Source organism: Bombus vancouverensis, chromosome 2, assembly GCF_051014615.1.
Source record: "Bombus vancouverensis nearcticus chromosome 2, iyBomVanc1_principal, whole genome shotgun sequence".
Classification (NCBI taxonomy): domain Eukaryota; kingdom Metazoa; phylum Arthropoda; class Insecta; order Hymenoptera; family Apidae; genus Bombus; species Bombus vancouverensis.
Window position 1 is genome coordinate 16652170 of NC_134912.1, and position 24899 is coordinate 16677068.

Genomic DNA, 24899 nt, shown 5'->3' on the forward strand with positions numbered 1-24899 from the left:
CCTATATCTGAATACATGTACATATATATTATTAAAACTCTATAATTTCGTAAAAAATTATGAAATTATATACGATTTTGATGTTTATACATAAACAAAAATTCTCTATTTGCAGGAGTATTTGGTATGTACGACATATAATGAGATCGCAAAATTCTGCTTGGTAAAAATTCGATTGTATTCCTACAGTTACAGTTATCGGAATATATGATACGATTAAAGTTTCCGAGTCTTTTATCAGAAATTTAAATTCCACTAACCAATTTGGATAGACGCGTGCTCGGCAGCGCTCGCGCGCACGTTTAAATAACGGTCTACACCCAGCTGTCCCCTATTTCATACGGATCTCCACGCACAATAGGGGTCCTGTAGACCTTTCGATGCTTTTATGGGACGCATAGCTGCAGACGTTCTCGGGCATATGTATTTGACGTTCCGAGACAATGCATAGGACAACGGTTGTTACAGAATAAAGGCATTCTGGATTATCGTTAATCAAGAAGTATACCGTGTTGATTATCTCTCTTTCAATGTTTCTAAAAACATGTATTTACCCCCTTATCATTTTTCTTACAATAACATAGTACGAAGATGCGCGCGCAATAACAGGTTTTCTGCGCGAAATTAGCCTTGGCATTTCAATAAAGCTAATGTCTTCGCGTTTCAATCATTTTATTCACATTAATGCATGTACACACACAACACGCGTGTACATACGAGTAATATACGGGTGCTGCATATGCAAATTAATGATCGAAGACGCGCTTTCTTTTGCTCGATGTAGTCATATAATCTCACTTTCCACGAATCGTCGAAGAAACTCTTTGTAAGATATAGTCGCCATTGGTAAAAGTATATATAATTTCATAATCGATTCTACGATTTAATTAACGGTTTTAAGAGATCTTTTTTGTAATGTAATGCCACGAGGAACTAATTATGTATTACGTTCGGGAGCATCCTACATCCAAAGATTTTACGTTCGAAGGAATCCATTATTAATAAAATTCCAACGTGTGAAGTCATCGATCCACGAAATGATCGTTAAAAGGAAGAATAAAACTTGCTAGGCTATGCGTCATAGTCTCTGTTGCAGCAATTTAAATCGTAATTAGAATCTATGGTCCATCGACATGATTTAAATATCCTTTGTTAAACACGTAAAGTACTTAAAATCTAACAATGCTAGATTATGTAATTGTGTATACCGTAATACATGATATATATACATATATATATACACATGCATACAAGATATAAATTATAAAACTAATATTTCATAAATTTTTAGCACGTTCTAATGCACAGTTTTAAATGACTGTTCCGCAAATCCAACCAATTGAAGTGAATCGGCGATCGAAGTCGTAAAAGACTTGACTAAGTGAATCATCCATACATACAAAGGTGCGGAACACTCATCACTGGAAGCATTTCACGCAGATGTCCAGAACGGCGCGTGCCCCTAGGTTCGGTGGTGGTGGAAATGCTTCTTCAGCCTGTTTTCGCAGGGGGAAGCCGACCCCCACGTGTACATACATGTACACGAGAGCGATAGGGAACCGGGAGTCACACCTGGCCCTTAAAAATAGCATTGGCGTGATTTCGTGACGTCGCTCGTGGCGCACATACTGCATCCGCACGATTTTAATCTCCCTTCTCCGAAAATTTATGAACGGCCTTCCTTGTTTAGCAAATTTTTCTTATAAAACATAAGCGATTATGAATATTAATCTATTCTTTTAATAAATCATTTTAATATATTATATAATTTTTCGCTTGTGTTTGTTTTAATATTGCTTTTATTACTAAATTATTACTGTTTCCCTCTATGATATTTCTTTGTTCAATTTCATTAAATAATTTTGATCTTTAGATTACTAAAAATTGACAATTGTCTTGTGTTTTTTGCAGGGGTCGAAACACCTACATTTAATTGCACTATATTTGATAGAAAACAATTTAACGGATTTCCTATTGACGCCACTGCCTTGTACGTAGAATGCACCTAGTTACGCTTTGGCGGTTACACATGGGTTACACATACTAGGGTGCACGGGGGTACACGTACTGGTATGCACCCCGTAGAGGTGACAAAAGAGAAGGGGAGGAGCTCTATTTTCATACAAGTTGGCTTACGAGCTCGAGGCGGGAAGGGAGCGCGACTTATGGGAGGAAGTCGGAAGCGACCCGATACGAGTCAGTCGTTCGCGAAGCACCAATACGTTTAGATCGATCGATCGATGTACGAGTGCATCTAATAGATTATTGATTCGACATATAAATTCCGAACAATATTGGTATCGTTATACTGTATTTACTACAAATTATTACACATAAGCACGCAAAACAATGTGTGTTAGTACTTAATTAACGATAAAACAATGAACTTAAAATTCACTAAAAACTGAACTAAATCATTCAACAACTTGGCGATGCTCTTCTAAAGTTTACAATTAAATACTACCTAAATACCTTTAAAAGTTGATATTTTCATGGTTTTTGTACATGCGATAAATCGTGCAGTTTAAATAGAAATTGTTTAGAAATCATAATTTAAAAAAGAAGAAATTTTGAAGAACGTGTAAAAGGAAGAGTTCTTGGTGTCAGTGCGAAAAGCGATTGGATTCTTCATGGGGGTTGCAATGGACACCATACGGTCCTCCGTGCACGCGACCTGTAGGAGGGTCGTTTCGCTCTACTGAATCGTAAAACCACCCCAGTGTGGCATCACATGTGGCATCATTGCTCATCCTCGTCGTTACTGTCGAACCTGAATCTTTCAAGGAGCTTTCCCAAAGCATTTGAACTAATTTCTCCTTCGACGTGTTCAACGTAGAATACCTCATAAAAAGAGATTAGAATCGCCGCGAAAGTTGGTTGAGGAAAGCGAATATAAAAAATGAGCGCGTTTAAGAGACATCAAAGCAAAGTGTTCTGGAGTCACATGGCGTCTCAGGATCTAGAAAGTTTGGATCCTTTCGCTTCGAGGAACGATTTTGCTAATGTCAAGCAAAACATAGCGCACAATCTTGAAGTAGCCGAGGAGGAAACGGAAGAAGAGCACTCGTCCAGCATCAACGATACCAGCGACACGATCGATGCTGAAAACGTAACGGCGATTCGCGTCTGCCTAAACGAAAACGATGAACGACAATATTCGAGAATGACAACGATACACGAGGAAAATCTGATGACTCAGACGTAAGTGAAATTATTGCGATCAGGATGAAATTTATGTTGTTGTAAGTTTGCTCGAGCATATCGAGTACGTTTGTTTGACTATTATTGGTTCTTCCTTATCACATTGACACACAACGCTACTTTCGTACCGTTAGCTTTAATTACTTAAGTTTCACAACAACCGTATGATAAGTTTTCAAGCGTTCAAATCGTTCACGAATTATTCTTTACATTGATGCCTTTAGTCTCGTATTTTGTGAACGATGTTTTTAATCACAATGATGTTTAATAAATCCAGCATTATTTCCATGTTTAAATGTTATCCTTTAATCTGTCGTAATTCTTTATATATTTGTGTATTTATTTTTGCAAAAGTAATTGATTTTAATGTACGATTATTTATTATACTTATACTTACAATTATACTTGTATTATATATATCAGTGATATGTGAATTTTTATGAAGAATTTTTAATATGTTGATCGAATAAGATAATATATTTTAATGAACGATAAATATGTAATTTGACCATTTAAAATTTTGCTCCAGTTCTTTCTTGACTTATGGATACAATTTTATCAGTGCGATGAATTTCAGTTCAAGGACTGAACCCGTATATATTCTATGCAGATTATAGCTACAAATACTTCTATATCATTTGTTAAATACGTTTCTTCGAAAAATTTTTAACTTGGATAGAACTAGATGCAATTGCAAAGTTTATTTAATTTTTAGTTGAGGCTAAAGATGCTAGCAAAGTTGCTAGGAAAATAAATTACATTAATATCCGATAAGTTTGCCATATAAGTATTCTCAATCATTGTAATACATAAAAATAAGCATTTTCAAAATTTTATAGGGTCACAATGGAAATAAAGGACGAAGATAAAGGAGACGAGAATAATATCGTTCTGGCAAACAGATCGTGCAGTCCTTTGAGTCAAGATCTCCGAAGTCTAGATTCCGGTTTCTCCGATTCCGAACGATCGAATTGTTCCGAATTTTACGAGAATGAAACGCCTAGACGAAGGAGACGGAAGCGAGTTAAGGATCGACGACATGGAATGCATTCGAGAATCGGTGCTGTTTGGTTGGAAAATGAGACTATTCCGAACCCAACATATACCTCTACTCCCAAGGACTCCAGAATTTTACCTCGGAATAAAATGGTCCTTAACACGCATGAAGAACGAGGAGTGTCAAGATCACGCAGGTAATTTAAATACAAAAAATCTTGTTAAAAATGGTCATATGGTTACAAAAAGTTTAATTCCTATGATTCAGATCAGATACATACATTATAATGGACTGATCTGACGTGTCTTGCATATGAAAATATTATATTATTAAAAATTGGTTAAAATGATATTTTTAAATATTCAAGGATAATTAATTAACTGTTTCGGATATACTGCAATTCATAATTATTTCTTTATACATTTCTCTCTTTTAATTTGTCCAGAATTGTCTTTAGATTTAAAAAAAAAATAACTCTACATATACCTAGAACAACTTACATAATACAATAACTTATATAATATTTGTTCATATACATATACACATGATAAACGTAAATATCGATTATATTAAACATTTATATTTGCGTATTATAGCAGTGCGATGCATATTTGATGGATGTGCTGATAAACGATCTGACATTTACATGGCGTGACACGATGAACATTTGTTTTATGAATAAATAAGTATTTACGAAGGATACTGTACAAATAATACGATAGCATGAAAACACATTTTCCAACTAGTGCATGTATGTTATTTCTATAATATAGTAATATACCTCTTGCCCAGTATCCTAATCGCTACCAAAAAAAGAAAAAAATAGGAAAAAACGTAGAGTACACAAATAATTACATGTGCATATGTATACTAATCTTACAATTTCAATCGCTTTCTACAATGCAGTTATTTCAAATTCAGAATATATATTTGTTCGGTATGTTTGATCGATAATGCCATGAAATTAAGGGGTCTCATACCAAAGGGCATTATCTCTGAAAGTAAACCGCGCCTTGTATGAGTCGATAAGGTATGAAGGATGTATGTTTTAAGAACATGAATCGTCGCGATAAATGTCCCCAGAGTGAGCCAAGCGATAGGAATGCAACACGTAAGGCACTTCCCATGTTATTCTTTTGGTTGTTTCGTAAACTCTCATTTACCCCTATATAATGGTGGAACGTCGTGTGGTTGCGTATGCACGTGGATCGGTCGTCAATCTATAGGTGCATTGGAAGTAGCGCAACTCATCGCCGGGAATATTAAATACTCATTATACAAAACGCGTCGTGACGAAAACGACTCAGCTCGTGTTTGATTTATGATAGGAAACTTAATGATCATGATTTCCGCGCAATTTAGTGATTTTGGTAAAGTATCTTTTATGAACGTTTGAAGGAGGAAAACAGAAATCGTGTTTTATGCTATATAGGAATAGATATTAAATAAGCAGATATTGAAGAGTTAATTTTTTGTTTTACAATTAACAAATATCGAATGCGTAAATATCGTTAAGTTTTTAGATGACTTTTAAACATGCAATTAGTATTTATTACATTTGTATTATAATTAGACTGTGAATATTTATACACACACATGGAAAATTTAAATATGTAAGAGTATAAGTATATCCAAAATACAGTATTTATTATGATATTTAAAGAATAAATAATAAAAGTAAAAGATGAAATATTGAAGCCTTCAGTACCGACGAATATAATTTTTGAAGATTAAAATTAATGGTCCTTGCGTCGTCATGATTAATATTCAGGGAAGTGAGTGACAAAATTGGTATGTTAGACGTGTTCTGAAATTGTTGAGTCAATATCTTCTATGAAATCTTACAGGTTCTGAACAATGTATCATAAATAAAACGGGTAGGAAAATACTACGACACACCATCAATTAACATCGATTAATATACGTTCGAGCATCTGCAACGCAAATTAAACTCAGTGTCTAGTTCAATCCGGTATTTGGAGCAACTTATAGAGTCTATATTAATAGCAGGAAGCAAAAGACGATCGATTCGTAAACTCGCTTTGTAACGTTTGCTCTTACATAAAATTAATACTTCGATCGATCTATATCGACGATTGATGCATTAGAAATCAAATAAAAATCAAGAAGAAGAATTATTCTAAATTATTCAACAATTTCGCTTTCAATACGTAGAATGAGTACAAATAATCGACTGAAAATGTTAATAATTCTAGCACATGATCAGAAGTTGAAGAAATAAATTTAAATTTATCTAATAATGAAAATTATTACAAATAAATAAAGATTGATTAAAGCAATAGAAAATCAGGATTGAGAAGAATATGTTATAAAGACTAATTTGAAAGAAGGTTTTACATAATTATTTGTTTCACCATCTACAATAGAATTAAATCAATCACTTATTATACTACTCCAAATCAAATATTCATCCTCCTTGTATATGGATAGTTATTATACCCATTGTTTCAATATTTTCAATTGGTATTGACTCAATATTGACCAACAAGTGTTCGTGTACATGTTTTCAATTTTCTTTATCAAGTTCACAAGACATGGATTCATTCTTTAAAACATACCCAGTCAACCAAAATTATTATATGTGCTATCTACACTGTCTTCCATTTCTTCTCAAAACATAGATTAGATGAAATAATTCAAACACTATAATATTCTACTTTATGTACATATGGCGAAATGAAAATCATAATGGCGTGAGCCAAGATTTTAACAATTTGAATTCACAAAACCACGTATTTTAACTTCTACATGTATTATCTCTTTAGCGTAATGTTTAATTAAGTCGCAACTTAATGATCAATCTTTCGTAACAATAGGCGCGGAATATCATTATATAAGCACTAGCAGTGAACTGACTTATACCATTATCATTCTCAGCCCTCCATATGGTTTCTGTGGCTGCACTCGCTTATTTTCAGAATCGCAGAATTGTTGTAAATTTATTTCAGCGTCGTCAGTGTCATAAAAAGTAATCTCACGAGCCTGCAGGTTTTAGCAGCATCTAAAATAGAACCAACATTGTACATTTAACAAGACAATAGGACGCGTTTCTTTTGACACCCTATAGATGTACGCGAGCCAGTACGTGATTCAATGTAACGTGCCACACGAGGAATACCTAAATGAAAGAGCGACGCGGTTTGAGTCAACCTGGGCCCCGGTGTGTCCCGGTGCGACGACAGCAAACGTACGAAGAATTCCAGCCACCGCACCGAGTGGATCGTGTGCAGGTGATGGCGTACAGCTTAGTCAAAGAAATGGGATTAGTCACCGTCGTCCATGAGAGAACGATTCTAGTTCCGGAGCTGACCGATTAGTCAGCTTTTTGCGCTATAATATATCCGTTCCTTCGTCGATCTCCGATTGTTCCACGACGGAATCCGTGCACCTGGTTATGCGGATTGGACAGTGGTTAGGCCTTAACTATGTCGCGGCGACAGTAGTCGAGACTCCTGTCTCGTTATGGCACGATTAAGGTACCGTAGATTCTTCGTGCAATTTGGGTCGTCTGTGATCTATCGTATTTGTTGGAAGTTTACGTTTCCGAGTTATGTTTGGATTAAGTGAAGATGCTGGTCGATTGTTGCAGTAGAATGGAAGAAGGTTTCGATGAATTTGTTATGACATGAACAAGGTATTGTAGGTTCTTGGATGAATATAGTGTGATTTTGGAGCTAAATTTCATGTATGTTATTTATGTGGAACATCGATGATTCACCATGTGCATCGAAAACAGAATTTTTATTAAGGAAAAGATATTTCTTAGATAAACGCGAGGTAGGATACAACGAGGAAAAGTTTGACATTTTATTGAAGCATCGCAAATTCCTTTACGAATTTATAGAAAGATATTGTAGATCTCTGTATGGATATAGATATAACATGATTTTGAAGGTAAATTTACTTTGTATTATTTGTAAATTAGAATGTCGATCATTCACTGTATTTGCTGGAAATTGAAATTTTATTCGGAAAAAGACGTGTCTTAAATGAATATAAGGAAGCGTAGAATAAGGAAAAGCTTATTATTTTATTGAAGTATTATATAAACACATATTTCTTTTTATAGATTTAGTATAGTTTGGAAGTTTTTGATCATCTATAATATTTCTTGACTAAATAGTATCGGATAATATTGAAATAAACTTGGATAGGAGGAAACTGAAAGCGTAAAACATTACATAAAGAATTAGAGTACAATTCTCACATTTATTCTGAAGATTTTTATCAGAAATTTTTAATTTCACGTAAAATTGAATCTATCCAATTGAAAATCCTTGAAGAGGGAAACGGTATACGTATAGGAAAACAATATACGTAGAAATGTTTGAAGGAAGATACAACAATTTCTTAAAAGGATGACAAATAAAATTGTTTATTACCGCTAATGTTGCAATATAAATTCGCGAGTATGGAGGAATTTGACCGATATTAAAAGTATTATTACAGAGTAAGCGCATATTCTGAAAATTGAGAAAATGTTGAAAGTTGATAACATTGTTTATCATTATGTAACATATTAAATAACATACTTAGATAGAAATTAGATCTTTTTGAATGGAATCACTCTGGGGGAACGAAGATCAATGACTTTTCATCGTATAAGTTAAAACAGGCTAACACAAGTCCGTGAGATGAAGCGATGTTGCATAAATTTCATGGTGTACGATCAACGGATACAATTATCTACGCTATTATAACTGTTAAGATAAAAAATAAATACATTACGATATTTTCGCGAAGAATGAAATGCTTTAAACGGTAATTTAAACTTCTAAAGAGGTAAATATACAGTAATAACGTTACTTTGATACATTTATATTAATTGTATCTACTCTATATTTTATAAAGATATAGTTCGAATTTGTATTATTCGAATCAATTAATTGGACGTCAGGTTTAAAATATCAGGCACGTCACAAATATTGTATATTTATGCTTACGCAGTATAGAGCTATTACACTAATGGATAGCTTAATGAGTAACGAAATTACTTGATTAAGCAGTTATTTAATTGTCCCGAGTAATATCATTTTTTCTCTTAATGTCGTAACACGAGACGAATGACACGTGTTACTTGGATTATTTAATAAGAATTTTTCTGGTCCTGAAGCTGCATTTTTAACACGAGAGGACAAAATATTTTCTTCTCTGAGAATTTGAAAATAAAAAGTAATACATTACTTCAGAAAAGCAAACTTAAAATTATTATACTTATTAATTGCTTTTGTAGATTGTGTAGCTTCCTTATCGATACTCATAGAACATTACATATTACATTAATAAACTATTTTTTCTTCATAAATCCTATATTTTTATGAAGCAAAAGAAAATGACGATCTTCTATTAAAATTGTGCGAAAATACCTGCTTCTTTGAACGTTAAACACGATTTTGATTTTATTCTTAATAAATCATAATTCATTTATAATTTTCATTGATTGCGACAGTTTATTAATTGACAAATAATGACTTTTTACAGAACGGAAGACGATCAAGTAGATGCGTCGAAAATTCCGCCACCTGTTTCCTTGGAAGACGAGTGCCTTGGCGATTTTTTGTACGCGACTGAACCACCGGAAGATGCGACCGTGCCAAGAAGCGCAAACTCGTCGATAGCGACTAACTTTTCAGAGATAGAATCATCCTACAAGTCTACTCTACATTCCAGAACTTACAGACAATCCTCATCGGTGAGATCATGGTTGAGCGATCTCGCAATGGAAATCGACAACGAGTGTGGTAACACTCTTCAAAGCAAAGCTCTACCACAACGAAGACCTCGCGAATTTTTAGACGAAAAAGAAGAAATGAATGATTTGAAGAATCTGTCGACTTTAGCTACGGCTGCTGCGAACAAATTACTTGTTAGAGCTGAACAATTTGATCGACATTATCAGTATATCTTTAAGTAAGTGTAAAGAATGACTCAAAACTTTGTAAATTATATTTCAATTTTACAGAAATAATGTTGACTACAGAAAATATTGATAATTTATGGATAGTATTAATGATACTGACGAATCAAATTTTTTGCAGTAAAGTGTCGCATTTAGAAAGTGGCAGATCGGAGCAGCAGCTTCTACGTGCCATAGAGGAAGACGCTTTCTCCCTGCTTTCGGAGTTAGGTGCACCGCCCCCGCGTAGAATTCAGCAAAACAATTTGAAAGCAATATTAGCGCAGTTGGAAAGTATGAAGAATTATATTGACGCTGCTGTAGACACTCGCTTGGATTTTTATATCGAAGTAAGACATAATTTGTACCGCATAATACACATATACGAATACCATGAAGTAATTAATAATGAAGAATATATATGTAGATAGTATACACAATATCAAATTCAATATTGTTTTATAGAGAGTAGTCAGAGGGTTGGAAGAAGCGCCAAAAAATGATATCATGTTAGCCAGAGGAGCTCTAGCAGCTTTAACTGCTCTAGGTTTGGCAGGACCTCGAGCAGGAAGCAGTATCACAAGATGTTCAGGCATCAGGGCGCTTTTGACTTCCTTGATCACCGCTGGTAGGACTTCAGTAGATTTTGTCGCAGCTTCTTTACGTGCATTAGCGAGCGTGTGTTGTTCTGCTACGGCAATAAACCAGTTTGTTAAAGACGGTGGTCCAGAGATATTGACAGACTTACTAGTCGTGGACAATACATCTGAGAAAGAGAAAATGGAAGCAACAGCATTGCTTGTACAAATCACCGCACCCTGGGTCAATGGTTTAGGTCTACCGTATGTGGAGCCTTTTGTAAAGGATTTAATACTGCCCTTAAATCGTCTAGTCGAGAACACCAACTGTGGCCAGACTTTATTGCTAGTCGCAGCCGCGTTCAATCACCTGTCCAAATCTAGAAAATGCGCATTTGTGATACTGGAACACGACACGGTTAAGAAGTTGCTCAAAACTGTGAAAAGGTCAGCTGGCAGAAATGTTTGGTTGATGGAGCAGGTAGCAGCTCTTATCAGTGAACTAGCACGTATACCTGAAGCTCGAACGCATCTGGCGGAAGTTCGTGCCTCTATCGCACTAGTTTCTTTTCTTAGAATGCGACCTCCTGGCTTAGAAAACGCATATAGACGTTTAGAAATTACTGCTGCTGCTGCACTTACAAGACTGTGTGTAGATCCAGAGATTGCAAGACAAGTGGTTGCTGTCGGAGGCGCAGATTGTCTTCCATCGTATAAAGCTGAAGATCTTTTGACCGAGGATGAAGATCAAATTGAAGCCGGATTGTTAAGATACACAAAATCCTTAAGAAGAGCGTGTAAAAAAGCCACAAAACAAATCGATATCGCGAGGGCCAGTGATTATAGTACTTTGAGTTAAAATCAATATGAAAGTTGTACATATGTCGAATACATTTTATAAAAAAAAGAGAGTTTATGTTTATATACTTGTATAATAAAGACACTATATATATGTAATGTATATTTTTATTACATTTGTATAGAAATATATTATATACTGTATCATATTCTAAGAATCTTAATTTAGATATAAGTAAAATTACAAAAAATACTGATAAAAATAGTATATTCTTTTCTAATGATAAGCTACTTATAGTAGAATTTATAATCCTAAAGTAGAAGAAATCAAGTTTTGTAAAAATAATGTAATTTGAATTGACCTGATGAATAAATAAAACCAATTTGTTTGTTATATTTTTATTTACTTTCCAGCATTGATTGTTTAGGTCGCTGACTGCTCATTCTTTAGTTGACTTTTGTGAAATACATCTATGGTTGTCTCAGAACAAGGTCTCAATTCAAGATCACAAGAGCCTAATACAAACTTTCCATTAGGTGCTTTAAAATAATCTAATCCACGGCCGATCTTAATTATCCAACCATTGCTAAGTCTGAAACAAAAATACATAATAAATGAAAAATATTCTATCATTACATATTATATCTTATAGAACTAAAATAAGAATAAAATACAATGATTCAATAAATATAATTACACCTAACTAAACTATATTCTTACACTATTTGTCTGTCGTGTAAAGTATCAGAAAAATTAAATTCAAAAGAAATAAGATGAGATGATAAACTCTGTTTCAGTTCTTCTAATCTTGCTATTTGATTCTTCTTATCTTCTGGATCAAGAGTTGTAGTTAAAAATATTTTAGACAGTGCATGACATTTTTTTACTGCCAGTTCACATAGCCTTACCAAATTTTGACACTAAAAATAAAATATAATATCAGTTTAGGATATATTGATACATAACTTATAAACTAAATTGAAATTAAATAATACCTGATGAAACATTCTTATATAGGGGTCTTCAATACGAATATATGTAACTGTTGCATCTAAAAATCTTCCAAAAACGGTACCATAACCATATCCTATACTACCAGTTTCAATTTTGATTAATTCTCTGTATATTCCACTTGCCTTCTGCTTGTCAATTATATCCTTTACTTTTTCTGCTCTGTCCAAATACTGTGATGCCCGGGTAGCAAAATGTTTCTGCCTTATTGGATCTTTTGTTTCTGATTGTTATATTAACAATTTGTTAATCAATTTATAAGTTTGTAAAGATATATAAAATAATAAAATGAGTAGTACAATATTTAAAGATACACATAAATTTTTTACGAACATTTTAAAAAAATTAAAATAGAAATTAAAATTTCTTATAATAATAAAAAGCTAATAATGTTAACAAAATAAAATTAAAAATATATATATAATATTACCTTTCATAGAATCAAGAAGTATTTGTACACCTTCTTGATATAATACAAAGGCCATTGTATATTGTTTATTGTTATCTCTTTCTACCGCTCGTTTTAGAATCGAAGCTGCAGCGCTTTCCATTGTATATACATATATATACCTTAAGCAATTTATACTAAATTATGATTTCGAAAGTAATTGCATACACTTAAAGTATATTACACATTTCTAATATTCGAATAACTTCTAATCTACTACTTGAGTATTTAAAAAATGTACTCGCGTTCACATGATACGCTGTGCATGCGCAGAAGGTTGTAAACAATGGAAAGATGATATCTCATAAATGATCGTAATTTTTTAAACAATATTTGTCGTTGCCATTCATTAACAGAATAATTTTATGCGAAGAATTTTTATATCGAAAAGTGCTAACATTAATTAACATATAGGTACGTATATGACAGATGAATAAAGAATGAAAAAATAAAGATTTTATACTTACTATTTACTTAATAAATTGTAGAATATCAAATCAGTCTTGTTATATATCTAGTTTCTTTGCTCCATAATCACATACTTGAAATATCGATTCTCGAGTATATCGAAAGTCATTTCGATTAATGTCACGGTGCAAAACAATTATATGGCACTGAAGAATGTGATTCTAACCTAACATTTAGCTATGTCAAGTTAAAGTAATTTAGACGAGATGCAAGATTAATTGAAGTTTAATTTTGATCGTGTAAAATTCAATAAAGAATATCATTTTTAAACAATTCATAAACGTGTAAAGCACACCTGACGTTGTTATTAAAATGGACAATTATTTGATTACAGGTTTTTAACCAAAATGCAATGACGTTCTCTCAACAGTATCGTGCCACGTGAGCTATATACCAATGTTTGCGCGGGTTTTTAAATAGAAAAACTGTACTTACTGTATTGCACTGCATTACTGTACTTTCATGTGCGTAATATAAGAAATAAAATTGTTTAATATCACTTATACTATGCCATTAGATAAATTTTTTCAGTGGAAATATTTTTAGTTATGAATTATTTTAAATAATTGTTTATAATTATATCATTAATTACATTTTACTTTTTAGCAGTGTAATAAAGAGAAATGTAAAAATTGATCATTTTATACCAACTATAATTTTTACAATGAAATCTACTAAAAATATTGGAACTGGTACTTTATGGGGGGAATTACCAGCAAGAGAAACTCTAAAACAAGAAGTAATAACTCCAGATGTCATAGAAAATATTTGGAGACAAGTTATGGAAGAATCAAATAACTCTGATTGTGATTTTCAAGTGGATAGACAAGCTGAGTATGTATAGTAAATTTATCTTCAATTTAAAAACAGATCTTGCTTTTAGGATATTATACAGCTTTTTCTTTTTTTACTTATAGATTACCTATGGGAAATCTTCATGTATTAAATACTATAAATTTTCATCAACAACTAAGGATGATGGTAATAATGTGAAATAATTATTAGAAACATATAAGTCTTATATTTCTTTAATAATATTTACATTAATTGTTAGGAAGAAGGGATGGTACTGGAAAATATGACAACAATTGAAGTACAAGATTTGCAAGAAAGAAAAGAAGCACAGAATTCATTTCAGTTTTTACCTGTACAAAAAGAAAGGTATTAAAACGTATATGCATAAAATACATTTATACAGTTCAATAAAACATTAACAAGATTTTTATTTTAGAAATGTATTTAAAAATGCTTCAACGATACATTATCTTACACCAGAAACAGCTCGTTCTATATTGAAACATGCAGTTATTACTCTTCTAGCTCATATTGGATTTGAAAAGTCTTCAAATATAGCTATAGAAACGCTTACAGATATTGCAAATCATTTTTTGAGAAGAATGACGCTTTTAATGAAGGCAGCATATGAACAGAGAGATCATGGTTTTCCAGTAATACAAAATTTTATCAGCTTACTCTTTATAAAAATAAGAAATTCATAAAAAATATATGTGTGTATATTCTTATAGGATATATTAGAAAGGGTATTAGTGGAAACAGGTATTGGTGGAGTAGCTGCTCTTCATGACTACTATCAAGAATATGTGCTGAAATTTGAAGATAACATGAAAAAGAAGGTTGAAGCAATGATGGAAAAACAGAGGCAACTTGAACTTAATGTTTATAGTGCTAACTATTTAATTGTACTAAAGAGGCTGTAATGCTTCTGAAGATGAAACGTTTTATTTCTATTAATATTTGTTCAATTTATAGGATGGTTTTAGATGAAGCAGCTAATAAATTGCAATTCGAGGAACTTGATGAATTTGGGAATGTGTACCGAGAAGTGCCGACTCTTCAACTGTTAGATCCTGAGATGGGCTTCCCTCCCAGTCTTGATGCTGGCTTCCAAATGCTGTATAGTCTTGAACAAGATGAGTAAGTTATTTTCATGAATATTAATTTTTGTGCATTACACTATAAAGTCATTGGTTATAGGTTAAATAACTTGGAAGTAGAAGAAGAAGAAGTAAATGTAAGCGATTCTCCGAATACTGGACAACGACCTGATGTATCAAGTGATAAAAAAAAATCTTGATATGTTTAATAAACATATATAATCCTAAATTTTATTTTTATTTTATGTAGAAAAAAATTTCTAATAAATTCTTAATATTAGTAATGTTTCTAAAATTGTATATAAATTCATTATTAAACTAATGAGAAAGTTCAATATTGCATGAAATCTTTAAAAATTTAGTGTTTATTTTATATTATACATGTTTTATTATGTATTGAATATCTAAAAATAATTTACATCCCTTATATTAAAAGTGAACGACTTAATGTTTATGTGAACTTAAAATATTAACAATGACTTCCAGCTGCTTCTAGTAAATTATTCGCTTCGAATTACAAGCAAGCGACCTCTATGTATAAAAAATCACCGCCACGCGTCCCAGAATACTTTGCGAAGTCATTGACAACACGTCAAAAATGGCAGATCCAGCGCCTAGTAAAAGTGATATTGAGGAAATTTTTAAAAGATTACGAGCTATTCCGACAAATAAGGTTTGCTTCTTCATTTTTTAATTTTCCGTGCGATGTTGAGTATCGGATTGTATAAAATTACAAAAGTATTTGATCTGACAATAATCTTGACGTTAATGTCATATTTTCATTCCCAACCTGTAATTTCCCTGGAATCTTCCGTTTCATAGTGACACATATTACGGGATATTTTGTGTCAATTTTCATTTCGACAATAATAGAACCTTATAATTCTCGTATTGAAAAAAGTATTACATCATCAATTAAATCTATAATTTATAATTAAGCAATTAATCACATATTACTGTAATATATATATTGATATAGTACTATGATTTTTTTTTAGACATGTTTCGATTGCAATGCAAAAAATCCAGCATGGTCCAGTGTGACTTACGGTGTTTTCCTATGCATCGACTGTTCTGCAGTTCATCGAGGATTAGGTGTCCATTTGACATTTGTTCGATCTACTCAACTTGACACAAATTGGACTTGGTTGCAATTGAGAAACATGCAATTGGGTGGAAATGCAAATGCTGTTAGTGAAATTTGAAATTATTAATTGTTATTAAAATCAATACATTATAGAAATCTTTGTTATACTTTCCAGAGAAAATATTTTGCACAGCATAATTGTACAACAACTGATGCCCAACAAAAGTATAATTCACGCGCTGCTATGCAGTATAGAGAAAAATTGGCACAGGCATCTGCTCAAGCAATGCGACGTTATGGAACAAAGGTAAAATATACATTGTTTGTATGTATATTCACCATACAGAACATGCAATTTAGTTAATTAAACATTTTATAATTACAAATATGGTAATTATAGGTTTTTCTTCCTTCAACAAAAAATAAGACAATGGTGAGCTGTAAAACTACTTTTACAAAAGCATCATCGAATTACTAATACTTGTTTAAAACTTTATTTAAAGATAGCATTGTAAAAGTTAATATGTGGTCATTTTTATGCTCAGTTATTAATAGTTGTAAAAACATATGCACTATTTTTTCAAAATTATTTATCATTGTATGTTCTATTTTATTCATTACACCAATAGTTTCAGACTATTTTCATTATATGACTAACTTGTTCAGTGTGTACGTATCTTACATAAAACATAGCATCATAAAAAAAAGATTGTTTTAAAATATATCTAGAACAATTAATTTTTCTTAAGGTTGTGTTTTATTGTAGCTGCATTTAGATGATGATCCAACATCAACATCTGAAGAACAAGGTGAAGTTGATTTTTTTAAAGAACATGAAACTGCTGAGATATATCATCAGTCTTCAGTATATCCTGAGGGAAATTCAGTTCCTGCTTCTAATTCTGTATCAATCAATGACACTGAGGACAAAAATAATCAAAAAGATAGCTTAGAAGCTGCTGCTAATTCTTTAGGCCCTACTGTTAAGTTATCTGATTCTACCTCAAACTTGGTATCTGAAAGGAAACCAACCATAGGTGTCAGACAGGTTCCAAATAAACGAAGTGGTGTATGTATACAAATGGTTATTTATTCATCATTTATGTTTAACATAGTTTAATAATGAATGATATAAATTTTAAAATTATTATTTTGACTTTAGAATACTAATACAATTTTAAGATACTAGTACACTTTTAATTAAAAATGTGCTATTAATTTTTTATACTTTTATAATAGTTGGGCAAGAAAACTGGTGGGTTGGGTGCTCAAAGAGTCAAAACAAATTTTGATGAATTAGAAAAAAGTGTTGCTGAAGCTAATAAAGAACCACAGGAGAAAGATCAACGAGAAAATACAAAAGAAGAACAAGATGAAATTGCTACACGACTTGCCTACCGCTATGAAAAGAATTTAAGTGAACAGGCTAAGAAGATAGAACAGAGAACGAAACAATTAGATCCTTCCAAAGCAACACAAGCAGAACGTCTTGGTATGGGATTTAATACACGAAGGTAATGTTTATATCTTATTTGTAAGCTTGTATACATATATTTATATAAAATATCACTGTTAATATATGTACTGTATCTATATAATTTTATATATAATTGAAGAATTATTATTTTGTGTAATAATACTGAAAAAAGAAAGAAATTGTAAATATTGTACACATAACATAAAATACGATATATTGGAAATATGTGTAATTTACAGTGGTGCAAGTCATTCTGCACTTGGTGATATGAGAACAATAATGCAGGAAACATCATCAAGGACTATAACTGCTTCTGAACCAAGACCGAGAGATATTGATGTCGAACGAGATCCTTTTACTAATTTAGACGAATTTTATGTGGTCTTGCAGTCTATAACACCATACAGTAGCAATACTAACAACAAATCTCGTAATGAAGAAGTTATTGTTATTGCAGAGCCAGAACCACCAAAACGTGTAGTTCCATTGAGCAAACCAAATAATAGCAAGAATGATGTTAAAACGATGGTAGAAGGAGAAGCACAGAAGAAATTTGGTAGTGCCAAGGCTATTAGTTCCGATCAGTATTTTCAGGACAACAAAGATGATGATTCTGTGAGTTGCCGTTACATATTAATATTCTTTTTGTACATTGTATCGTTCTATTTTAATTACAATTTTATGCCATTTTAATTTACAGTGGGAACGTAAAAATAATCTGCGCCGATTTGAGGGTTCATCTAGTATTTCATCAGCTGATTATTTTGGCACAGGAAGTTCTACTGTCACATCCCCCACGTCTTCTTTATCAATACGTCTTAGCGGTGGAAGAACTGGAGTCGATTTAGATGATGTTAGAGAAAGTGTACGTCAAGGAGTAAATAAGGTTGCAGGCAGAATAAGTTCTCTTGCCAATGCAGCTGTTTCTTCTTTACAAGATCGTTATGGACTTTAAACGAAAATTTACTGCATTTTACTAAAATTGTTACTATACTTATATTTGGACACTTCTTGTCCATTGTTCGAAACTGTAAATAAAAACTTGTAATTCAGCTTATTTGTAATTTGCTTTTTAAAATTATAAATAAGACATGTTAATAATTATAATGAAAGGTAAAATATTGTTAATATAAAATCAATCTTTCTTCTTAAAAATTTGTGTTCATAAAGCTTAAAACAACGAAGCTCATAGAAAAGCTTAGCAAATTTTATAAACTTTGACATCACGAAGTATGACAATGAAACATTGTTCATCATTATGATGTAAAATTAAATATAAAGAATTTAAAAAAATAATCGACATAAAATATCAATAATTTATATAACTAGGAATTTGTACCAATAGATTCCTTGCAGCGTGAAATTAAATGAGAATATGGTTTTCCGTGAAGGAAACATACAAGGATGACCGTCATATTATCACAACCAGTACCCATTAAAGCATCTGGAGCAAGGCAATGTTTCATAAGCTCTTCACAAATTTCTTCAGGATCCATTGTATCCTGTTCTTCTCCTATCCCAAATTTCGACTGGACTAAACGTGTTCGTATAAAATTGACTACTTCATTACTCGTCATTACATCCCAAATACCATCACAAGCCAATACAACAAATTCCCAATCTTGTGTTATTCGAAACTCTTGAACTTCAGGAAAAGCTATAAATGTAAAGATGCATTAACATATATTAATTTTTCGTTAGGAATTCCATATTATTATTTATTATCTATTACCAGTTACGATTTGTTCTTGCGGTGGTTTACGTTCATTTCGTTTGAACATAAAATCTCCCAGAGCACGAGATAATGCTAATTGACCATTGACTCTGTTAAATTCAACCCAGCCACCACCAACTTCGATTCTTTCACGTTCATCTTTCAATGTAGGTTTATGATCGCGACTAAGTGGAACAGCATTACCATTAATGCTTGCCACTGCCCTACTGTCACCTGCGTTTGCCTGCAAAGGTTTTATATGTCAATAATTGCAATAAAATAAAAAAAGAAACAGTAACTTAGAAAGAACTTACACTATATATAATATTGTCCTTTATAAGAAGTGCTATAACAGTAGTTCCTGCTTGTTCATCTTTAAGTGCTGCATCATCTTGCATTGCTTTATCTAATTCCAGAAAACCCTGTTGTATAGCTTGAACAATGTTACCAGCTTTGTATTCGCTTCTTCTAGTTATGTATTCATGAAGATGTTTTCCAGCATGCTGTGCCATTGCCGCACCTATCAATATTATCTATTACTTCTTTGAGCATGGAAGGCATTATATATAAACTTATCTAATTTATATTTATTATAATTTCTAATTTACAGCAATTATAATAGAACCTGAAATTTTCTTTTAAAGTATATTTTTTCTGTATGCTTCAAATCAATCGGTATTTAAATACTTTTTGTATGTAGCTTTAAACAATACAATGATATTCTCAGCTTATAATTAAAAACATTATATTTTTATGTCATATTCTCACCTCCATGACCATCATATACTGCAAAAAATGCAGTACCAGGATCGTCAGGTAATGAAAGTATATGAACATGGCAATCTTCCATTTTGATACGCCATCCTTGCATACAGGAACTTCCAACTCGATAGTTTGAATTTCTGCAGCATGCTAATTTCTTAGCTGTTACAGGTTCACTGAGCGTTTGACCCATTATTTTTCTGAAGATTCTGGTATTATTTACAACATACCATTATTTGGAATATAAATTACATAACTTTTGAATAATAAAATTTAAACTTAACACATTTCCAAAATAATATTCTATTAAATATATCTCTTTCGAAATTTTAATTATTGATTTATTTACGCGAGTTATAATTAACTGTTCTTTTATAGTCGTTTTATTATATTCCGCTTTTGCTTACATATTTATCTTTGCAAATATGAAGTTATTGTATTTGTTAATGTTTTCTTATCCTTGCGTAAAATCTGTTCTTGTCAAGAACTCAAAGTTTATAATTTCTGTTATTCGTATGTAAGTTTGATACAAACACTTTGTACAAAACTAAGATTTAACATCAAACATCAAAGATGATCTAACCTCTTGCAGAATTTTATACGCATCGCATCTTCCACAATTCAAGGTTAGAGAAATATCCTTTAAAAATAATATTTTTGCGCTTATATACTACAATTAACTCTTGCTCTATTTATGTGATCTTAATTTAGCATCGCATCTCACCTTCATATATTGTCAAACGAACATAGGTAAATATAACCTCTTTACCTACTATTCGTTTCGTAGAATTTTTTAAAAAATAAACAATATCATATAACTTTGATAAAACCGTATCTTTATGCTATGAATTACGTGTTTAGCCATACAAAATCTCACTGTCAATTACCAATTATGTCGTAAAAATTACTCAAAAATATCTACTTCGTCTAAAACGTATTAAGTCAACAGCTGATTACTCATCGATCAGCTGCAACTATGTCACAAAAAATGTGAGCGACACAGATGAATAACTGATTTGCGGCATGAGTAAGGAGATCAGAAGGAGAAGTAAGGAGGAAAAAGTCAGTCAAAATATTCACAATCAAAAGAAGGACCTCTAGTGGCCAATAATGGAACTATACGCATGTTACTTCTCCAGTGCTTTTGGTGGCAAAAATGTCCATATCCACGAACGTACATCGAGAGGGGAAATATACATTCGTATTGGCGACGAGTGAAAGGTAAGAACGAAAAAATAAAAATTGCTTATGTATCTTGAAAAATTTTTTTAAGAATTCGAAAATTTCAACTTCGAGAAATTCATGGAATGTGACGTCATTTTCAAAATTCGGTGAAGTTGTGCTACCTCGTTTAGATTTTGATCGGTGTTATATTTACATATTTACTATACGAATATGCATGCGTTATAAGACAAGAACACAAAGGGCTTTTTGCAGCATTTTCTTTCTATTCCTATACATATCGTTTTTTGAGCTCGCTCCCGCACTCTATCTATACATATCTCTATGGTTTTACCGCTCGTTTTCGAATCGCCATTAAGTGTTTGCTTTCCGGCCAACTTCGTACGGCTCTCTCATTAAGTATACCTATGTGTACACGTAGGTTTCTGCCATCAAAAGCGCCGAAGGAAAAAATGTGTATATAGTTCGGCCATTTGACCGCTAGAGGCGATAATTCATGGAGCATACTTTTGGCTGAACTTTTTCCAGAAGCATCGGCAATCTTCCTACTTATCTCTGTTTGTAGCACGTGTTGAATGAATGTTTGAATGTATAATTTGTATTTATATGTGATTATTAATAGTTTGATGGCAAAAATGTTTTGTCTACATAAAGAATGTGATATGTAACATATTATCAACATTTGGAAAATTTACATTATCAAATTTAACTACCATAATTTTAAATTATCAGGTTATAATAATTACCATAAAAGAATAATGTGGTAATGTAACAGAATTTATAATGTAAATAAAATGTGGATGTATATATAAAAATAATATGTATCTATATATGTTGTAAATATTTATAATATGCTAATATGCAATAACTTATTTTTGAATATATTGTAAAAGAAGTAATTCATAATGGGGCATGATACAAATTCAGAATCTGAGAGTATTTTGTCTGAATCTAATGATTTGGCGAAAGATGTTGATGTTGCTGCTAAAATCAAAAGAGATGAAAAGCCTCACAAGTGCACTTTTGATGGTTGCAATTTATCTTTTTCTAGACCATCTCGATTAAAAAAGCATATGAAACTTCACACAGGAGAGGTAATGCTTGCATTAACATCTATTTCTAGTTGTTTTGTTAGTAATTGCATTTAATTAGGTGTGGTTCATGTATTTGTAGAGGGACTACAAATGTACATATCCAGATTGTGATAAAGCTTATACAAGCAATTCTCATTTGAAACGACATATGGAGAGCCACAATGCAGTAAAAAAATTATATAAGTAAATTTCATCTTAGCAATTCACCAATTGCTTTATTACTTTATATCTTAAATTTTAATAATGTATTTTAATTTGATTTAAGATGCCCAGAATGCCCATTACATATTAGTAATCAACATAACTTAAAACGTCATTATAATACAATGCATACAAATCATGACAAATTAACTTGCAAAGAGTGTAATGAAACTTTTGTAAAAAAATACCAGTTTAAGATACACATGGCAGAACATAATTCGGTTTTATATAAATGTGATGAATGTAATAAAAGTTTTAAAAATATTACAAAATTTAAAAGGCATAAAGCATATCATGAAGAAGGAGGTAAACAATATCCATGCAGTATGCCAGGATGTAATGAAGTTTTTAAAAAATGGCTGCTTCTTTGTGCTCATAAAAAAACTCAACATGTAAATGGTAAATATTAATTTTAAACTCAAAGATTTTTAATTTCAAGTACTTATAATTGTGTTTCCAGATTACAAATGCAATAACTGTGGTAAAATATTTTTGAGCAAACGACATTTAAAAATTCATTCTCAAGTTCACATGGAAAATAGACCTGTTGTATCTTGTCCTTTTGAAAAATGCCCTCGTGTTTATTACTTTAAAAGTAATTTAACTCATCATATACAGACTTATCACCTTGGAGAAAAATATGAGTGTGATATATGTAAAATAAAGATTGGATCAAAACAAAGATTAGCAATACATATTCAGAAACTACACATGTCAGAAAAAAAGATAAAAGAGATCAAAAAAAGGTTACGCAAAAAAAGGAAAGATGCTGGGGTAGTTAAAAAGAGTGCACTGTCCAAATTAGTTGGAATTAAGTTACCGGCAAAAGTAGAAAAAATGGTATTAAAAGGAGAAGAAACTATACCATACTTAGAACAATTTGAAACAGAATCAAATTGTAACGCAGATCGTAATTACCTTAGTTCTATAACATAAAATATTGTCATAAATATGTAATCATAAATATATATGTATATATAAATAAATTATATATATAAATATAAAGTAATTGTGTCCATTTCTTTAGTTTTCAAATTTGTAGAAATTAGTTAGCACGTATTATTATTTATAATTTTCTTCTCTTATTAATAGTTTTAATTTACGGGAATTTATGTTTTTTAGCACTATATTTTAATATAAACACTCTATTCGACACATAAAAATACAGTGCAAATACAGGTACTAAAACTTAGCAGCAACAAAATTAAGGTGAATTTGAATTGTGATTATAGAAAAAGTTATAGATGGCAAGAAAAATCTTAGTTTTATTTATTTGTATCTAAGAGTTCTGTATTCTGATGAAACTAAATTTCTTATTGAAGATATTCGAAACATTTAAAAATATTTATTTAATTGTACTTATCTCTTAACCAACAACGTCGAGTTAGAGTCATGGTACGTTTTTCTGGCCAAACATAAGACACACGAGTTAGACTCGAGGCATGTTCTTCGGGCCAAACATAAGAAACATGAGCGAGAAACGTGGTATATTCTTCGGGCTACATGCGACAAACATTTTCTTTCTTGACCGCATTAGGTCGCGCAGATATATTTTCTTGATAAATATTAGAAATATACCCTTAAAAATCTTGTTCAATGATAAATTGGTAGTAATTATTTATCAAACATGTAACATAAAATTAGTTGTACCTTACATATCAAAAGAACGGTGCTATTTGAACAACTTCAAACGCGCAGACAGACCGTGAAATGGTACGACGTCTGGCCGATCTTGCCAATGGTTACAACACGCGCTGTAGGAACTTATATCATAAGGCAAGGGGTTACTACAAATTTATTATTAATGTTAAATTTGTTAATTTTTATGTATTATGTCTGTAATTTACAGCATTTTTTATTTTTATTCCATAATTAATAAAGATGTTTGTTCATACTGCTGTATAATAAAAAGTTGTATTTAAAAATTTATCTCATAAAATAACTTTATTTTATATTTTTCCAAAACTTGATCATAGTGTTTGCACCCTATTATATTATTTAGTTCCTCCAATCATTATTTTAGACATAAACTATAGTCCATTGTAATTTTGGATTTCATTTGCAGCTG

General features: G+C 31.7%; 6 protein-coding genes and 1 long non-coding RNA gene across 13 annotated transcripts; 5 read left to right on the forward strand and 2 right to left on the reverse strand.

The window, feature by feature from the left end:
• Positions 1-2190: 2190 nt before the first annotated feature.
• Positions 2191-11885, forward strand: insc (INSC spindle orientation adaptor protein). The gene is made up of 5 exons (XM_033350619.2): positions 2191-3201; positions 4041-4394; positions 9701-10129; positions 10258-10465; positions 10581-11885. The coding sequence occupies exons 1-5, from the start codon at positions 2900-2902 to the stop codon at positions 11550-11552; spliced, it is 2265 nt and encodes a 754-aa protein (XP_033206510.1). The 5' UTR covers positions 2191-2899; the 3' UTR covers positions 11553-11885.
• On the forward strand, positions 7702-9689 carry LOC143305154 (uncharacterized). Its single transcript, XR_013061873.1, has 3 exons — positions 7702-7853; positions 7986-8113; positions 8289-9689. It is a non-coding gene; the product is annotated as an uncharacterized LOC143305154 (long non-coding RNA).
• Positions 11875-13553, reverse strand: LOC117166568 (MIT domain-containing protein 1-like). Of its 2 annotated transcripts, none has more exons than XM_033350643.2 (5): positions 13419-13553; positions 12934-13073; positions 12488-12726; positions 12213-12412; positions 11875-12084 (listed from the first exon to the last, which is right to left on the reverse strand). In XM_033350643.2, exons 2-5 carry the CDS (start codon positions 13052-13054, stop codon positions 11916-11918), a joined length of 729 nt encoding a protein of 242 aa, XP_033206534.2. In that variant the 5' UTR covers positions 13055-13073; positions 13419-13553; the 3' UTR covers positions 11875-11915. The 2 variants fall into 2 exon arrangements, with proteins under 2 accessions (XP_033206534.2, XP_033206533.2); XM_033350642.2 differs by having other exon boundaries at positions 12934-13088; positions 13419-13530.
• Positions 13554-13753: 200 nt separating this feature from the next.
• On the forward strand, positions 13754-15543 carry LOC117166567 (uncharacterized). 2 transcript variants are annotated; one of them, XM_033350640.2, is made up of 8 exons: positions 13754-13883; positions 14029-14253; positions 14337-14400; positions 14474-14580; positions 14651-14867; positions 14946-15079; positions 15190-15354; positions 15415-15543. In XM_033350640.2, the coding sequence occupies exons 2-8, from the start codon at positions 14084-14086 to the stop codon at positions 15512-15514; spliced, it is 957 nt and encodes a 318-aa protein (XP_033206531.1). In that variant the 5' UTR covers positions 13754-13883; positions 14029-14083; the 3' UTR covers positions 15515-15543. The 2 variants fall into 2 exon arrangements, with proteins under 2 accessions (XP_033206531.1, XP_076483994.1); XM_076627879.1 differs by having other exon boundaries at positions 13759-13883; positions 14026-14253.
• A 288-nt stretch (positions 15544-15831) lies between these two features.
• Positions 15832-18935, forward strand: ArfGAP3 (ADP-ribosylation factor GTPase activating protein 3). Of its 2 annotated transcripts, XM_033350622.2 has the most exons (8): positions 15832-15987; positions 16313-16504; positions 16577-16708; positions 16802-16834; positions 17168-17470; positions 17641-17915; positions 18118-18493; positions 18579-18935. In XM_033350622.2, exons 1-8 carry the CDS (start codon positions 15913-15915, stop codon positions 18831-18833), a joined length of 1641 nt encoding a protein of 546 aa, XP_033206513.1. In that variant the 5' UTR covers positions 15832-15912; the 3' UTR covers positions 18834-18935. The 2 variants fall into 2 exon arrangements, with proteins under 2 accessions (XP_033206513.1, XP_033206515.1); XM_033350624.2 differs by lacking the exon at positions 16802-16834.
• LOC117166565 (putative protein phosphatase 2C T23F11.1) lies at positions 17472-21350 on the reverse strand. 3 transcript variants are annotated; one of them, XM_033350632.2, is made up of 7 exons: positions 21079-21350; positions 20938-20994; positions 20361-20563; positions 19907-20112; positions 19611-19836; positions 19218-19535; positions 17472-18906 (listed from the first exon to the last, which is right to left on the reverse strand). In XM_033350632.2, the coding sequence occupies exons 2-7, from the start codon at positions 20958-20960 to the stop codon at positions 18842-18844; spliced, it is 1041 nt and encodes a 346-aa protein (XP_033206523.2). In that variant the 5' UTR covers positions 20961-20994; positions 21079-21350; the 3' UTR covers positions 17472-18841. The 3 variants fall into 3 exon arrangements, with proteins under 3 accessions (XP_033206523.2, XP_076483992.1, XP_033206525.1); XM_076627877.1 differs by having other exon boundaries at positions 20762-20994; XM_033350634.2 differs by lacking the exon at positions 20938-20994.
• A 611-nt stretch (positions 21351-21961) lies between these two features.
• LOC117166564 (uncharacterized) lies at positions 21962-23836 on the forward strand. 2 transcript variants are annotated; one of them, XM_076627875.1, is made up of 5 exons: positions 21962-22321; positions 22430-22630; positions 22710-22813; positions 22896-23230; positions 23292-23836. In XM_076627875.1, the coding sequence occupies exons 2-5, from the start codon at positions 22442-22444 to the stop codon at positions 23765-23767; spliced, it is 1104 nt and encodes a 367-aa protein (XP_076483990.1). In that variant the 5' UTR covers positions 21962-22321; positions 22430-22441; the 3' UTR covers positions 23768-23836. The 2 variants fall into 2 exon arrangements, with proteins under 2 accessions (XP_076483990.1, XP_076483991.1); XM_076627876.1 differs by having other exon boundaries at positions 21962-22299.
• Positions 23837-24899: the final 1063 nt, after the last annotated feature.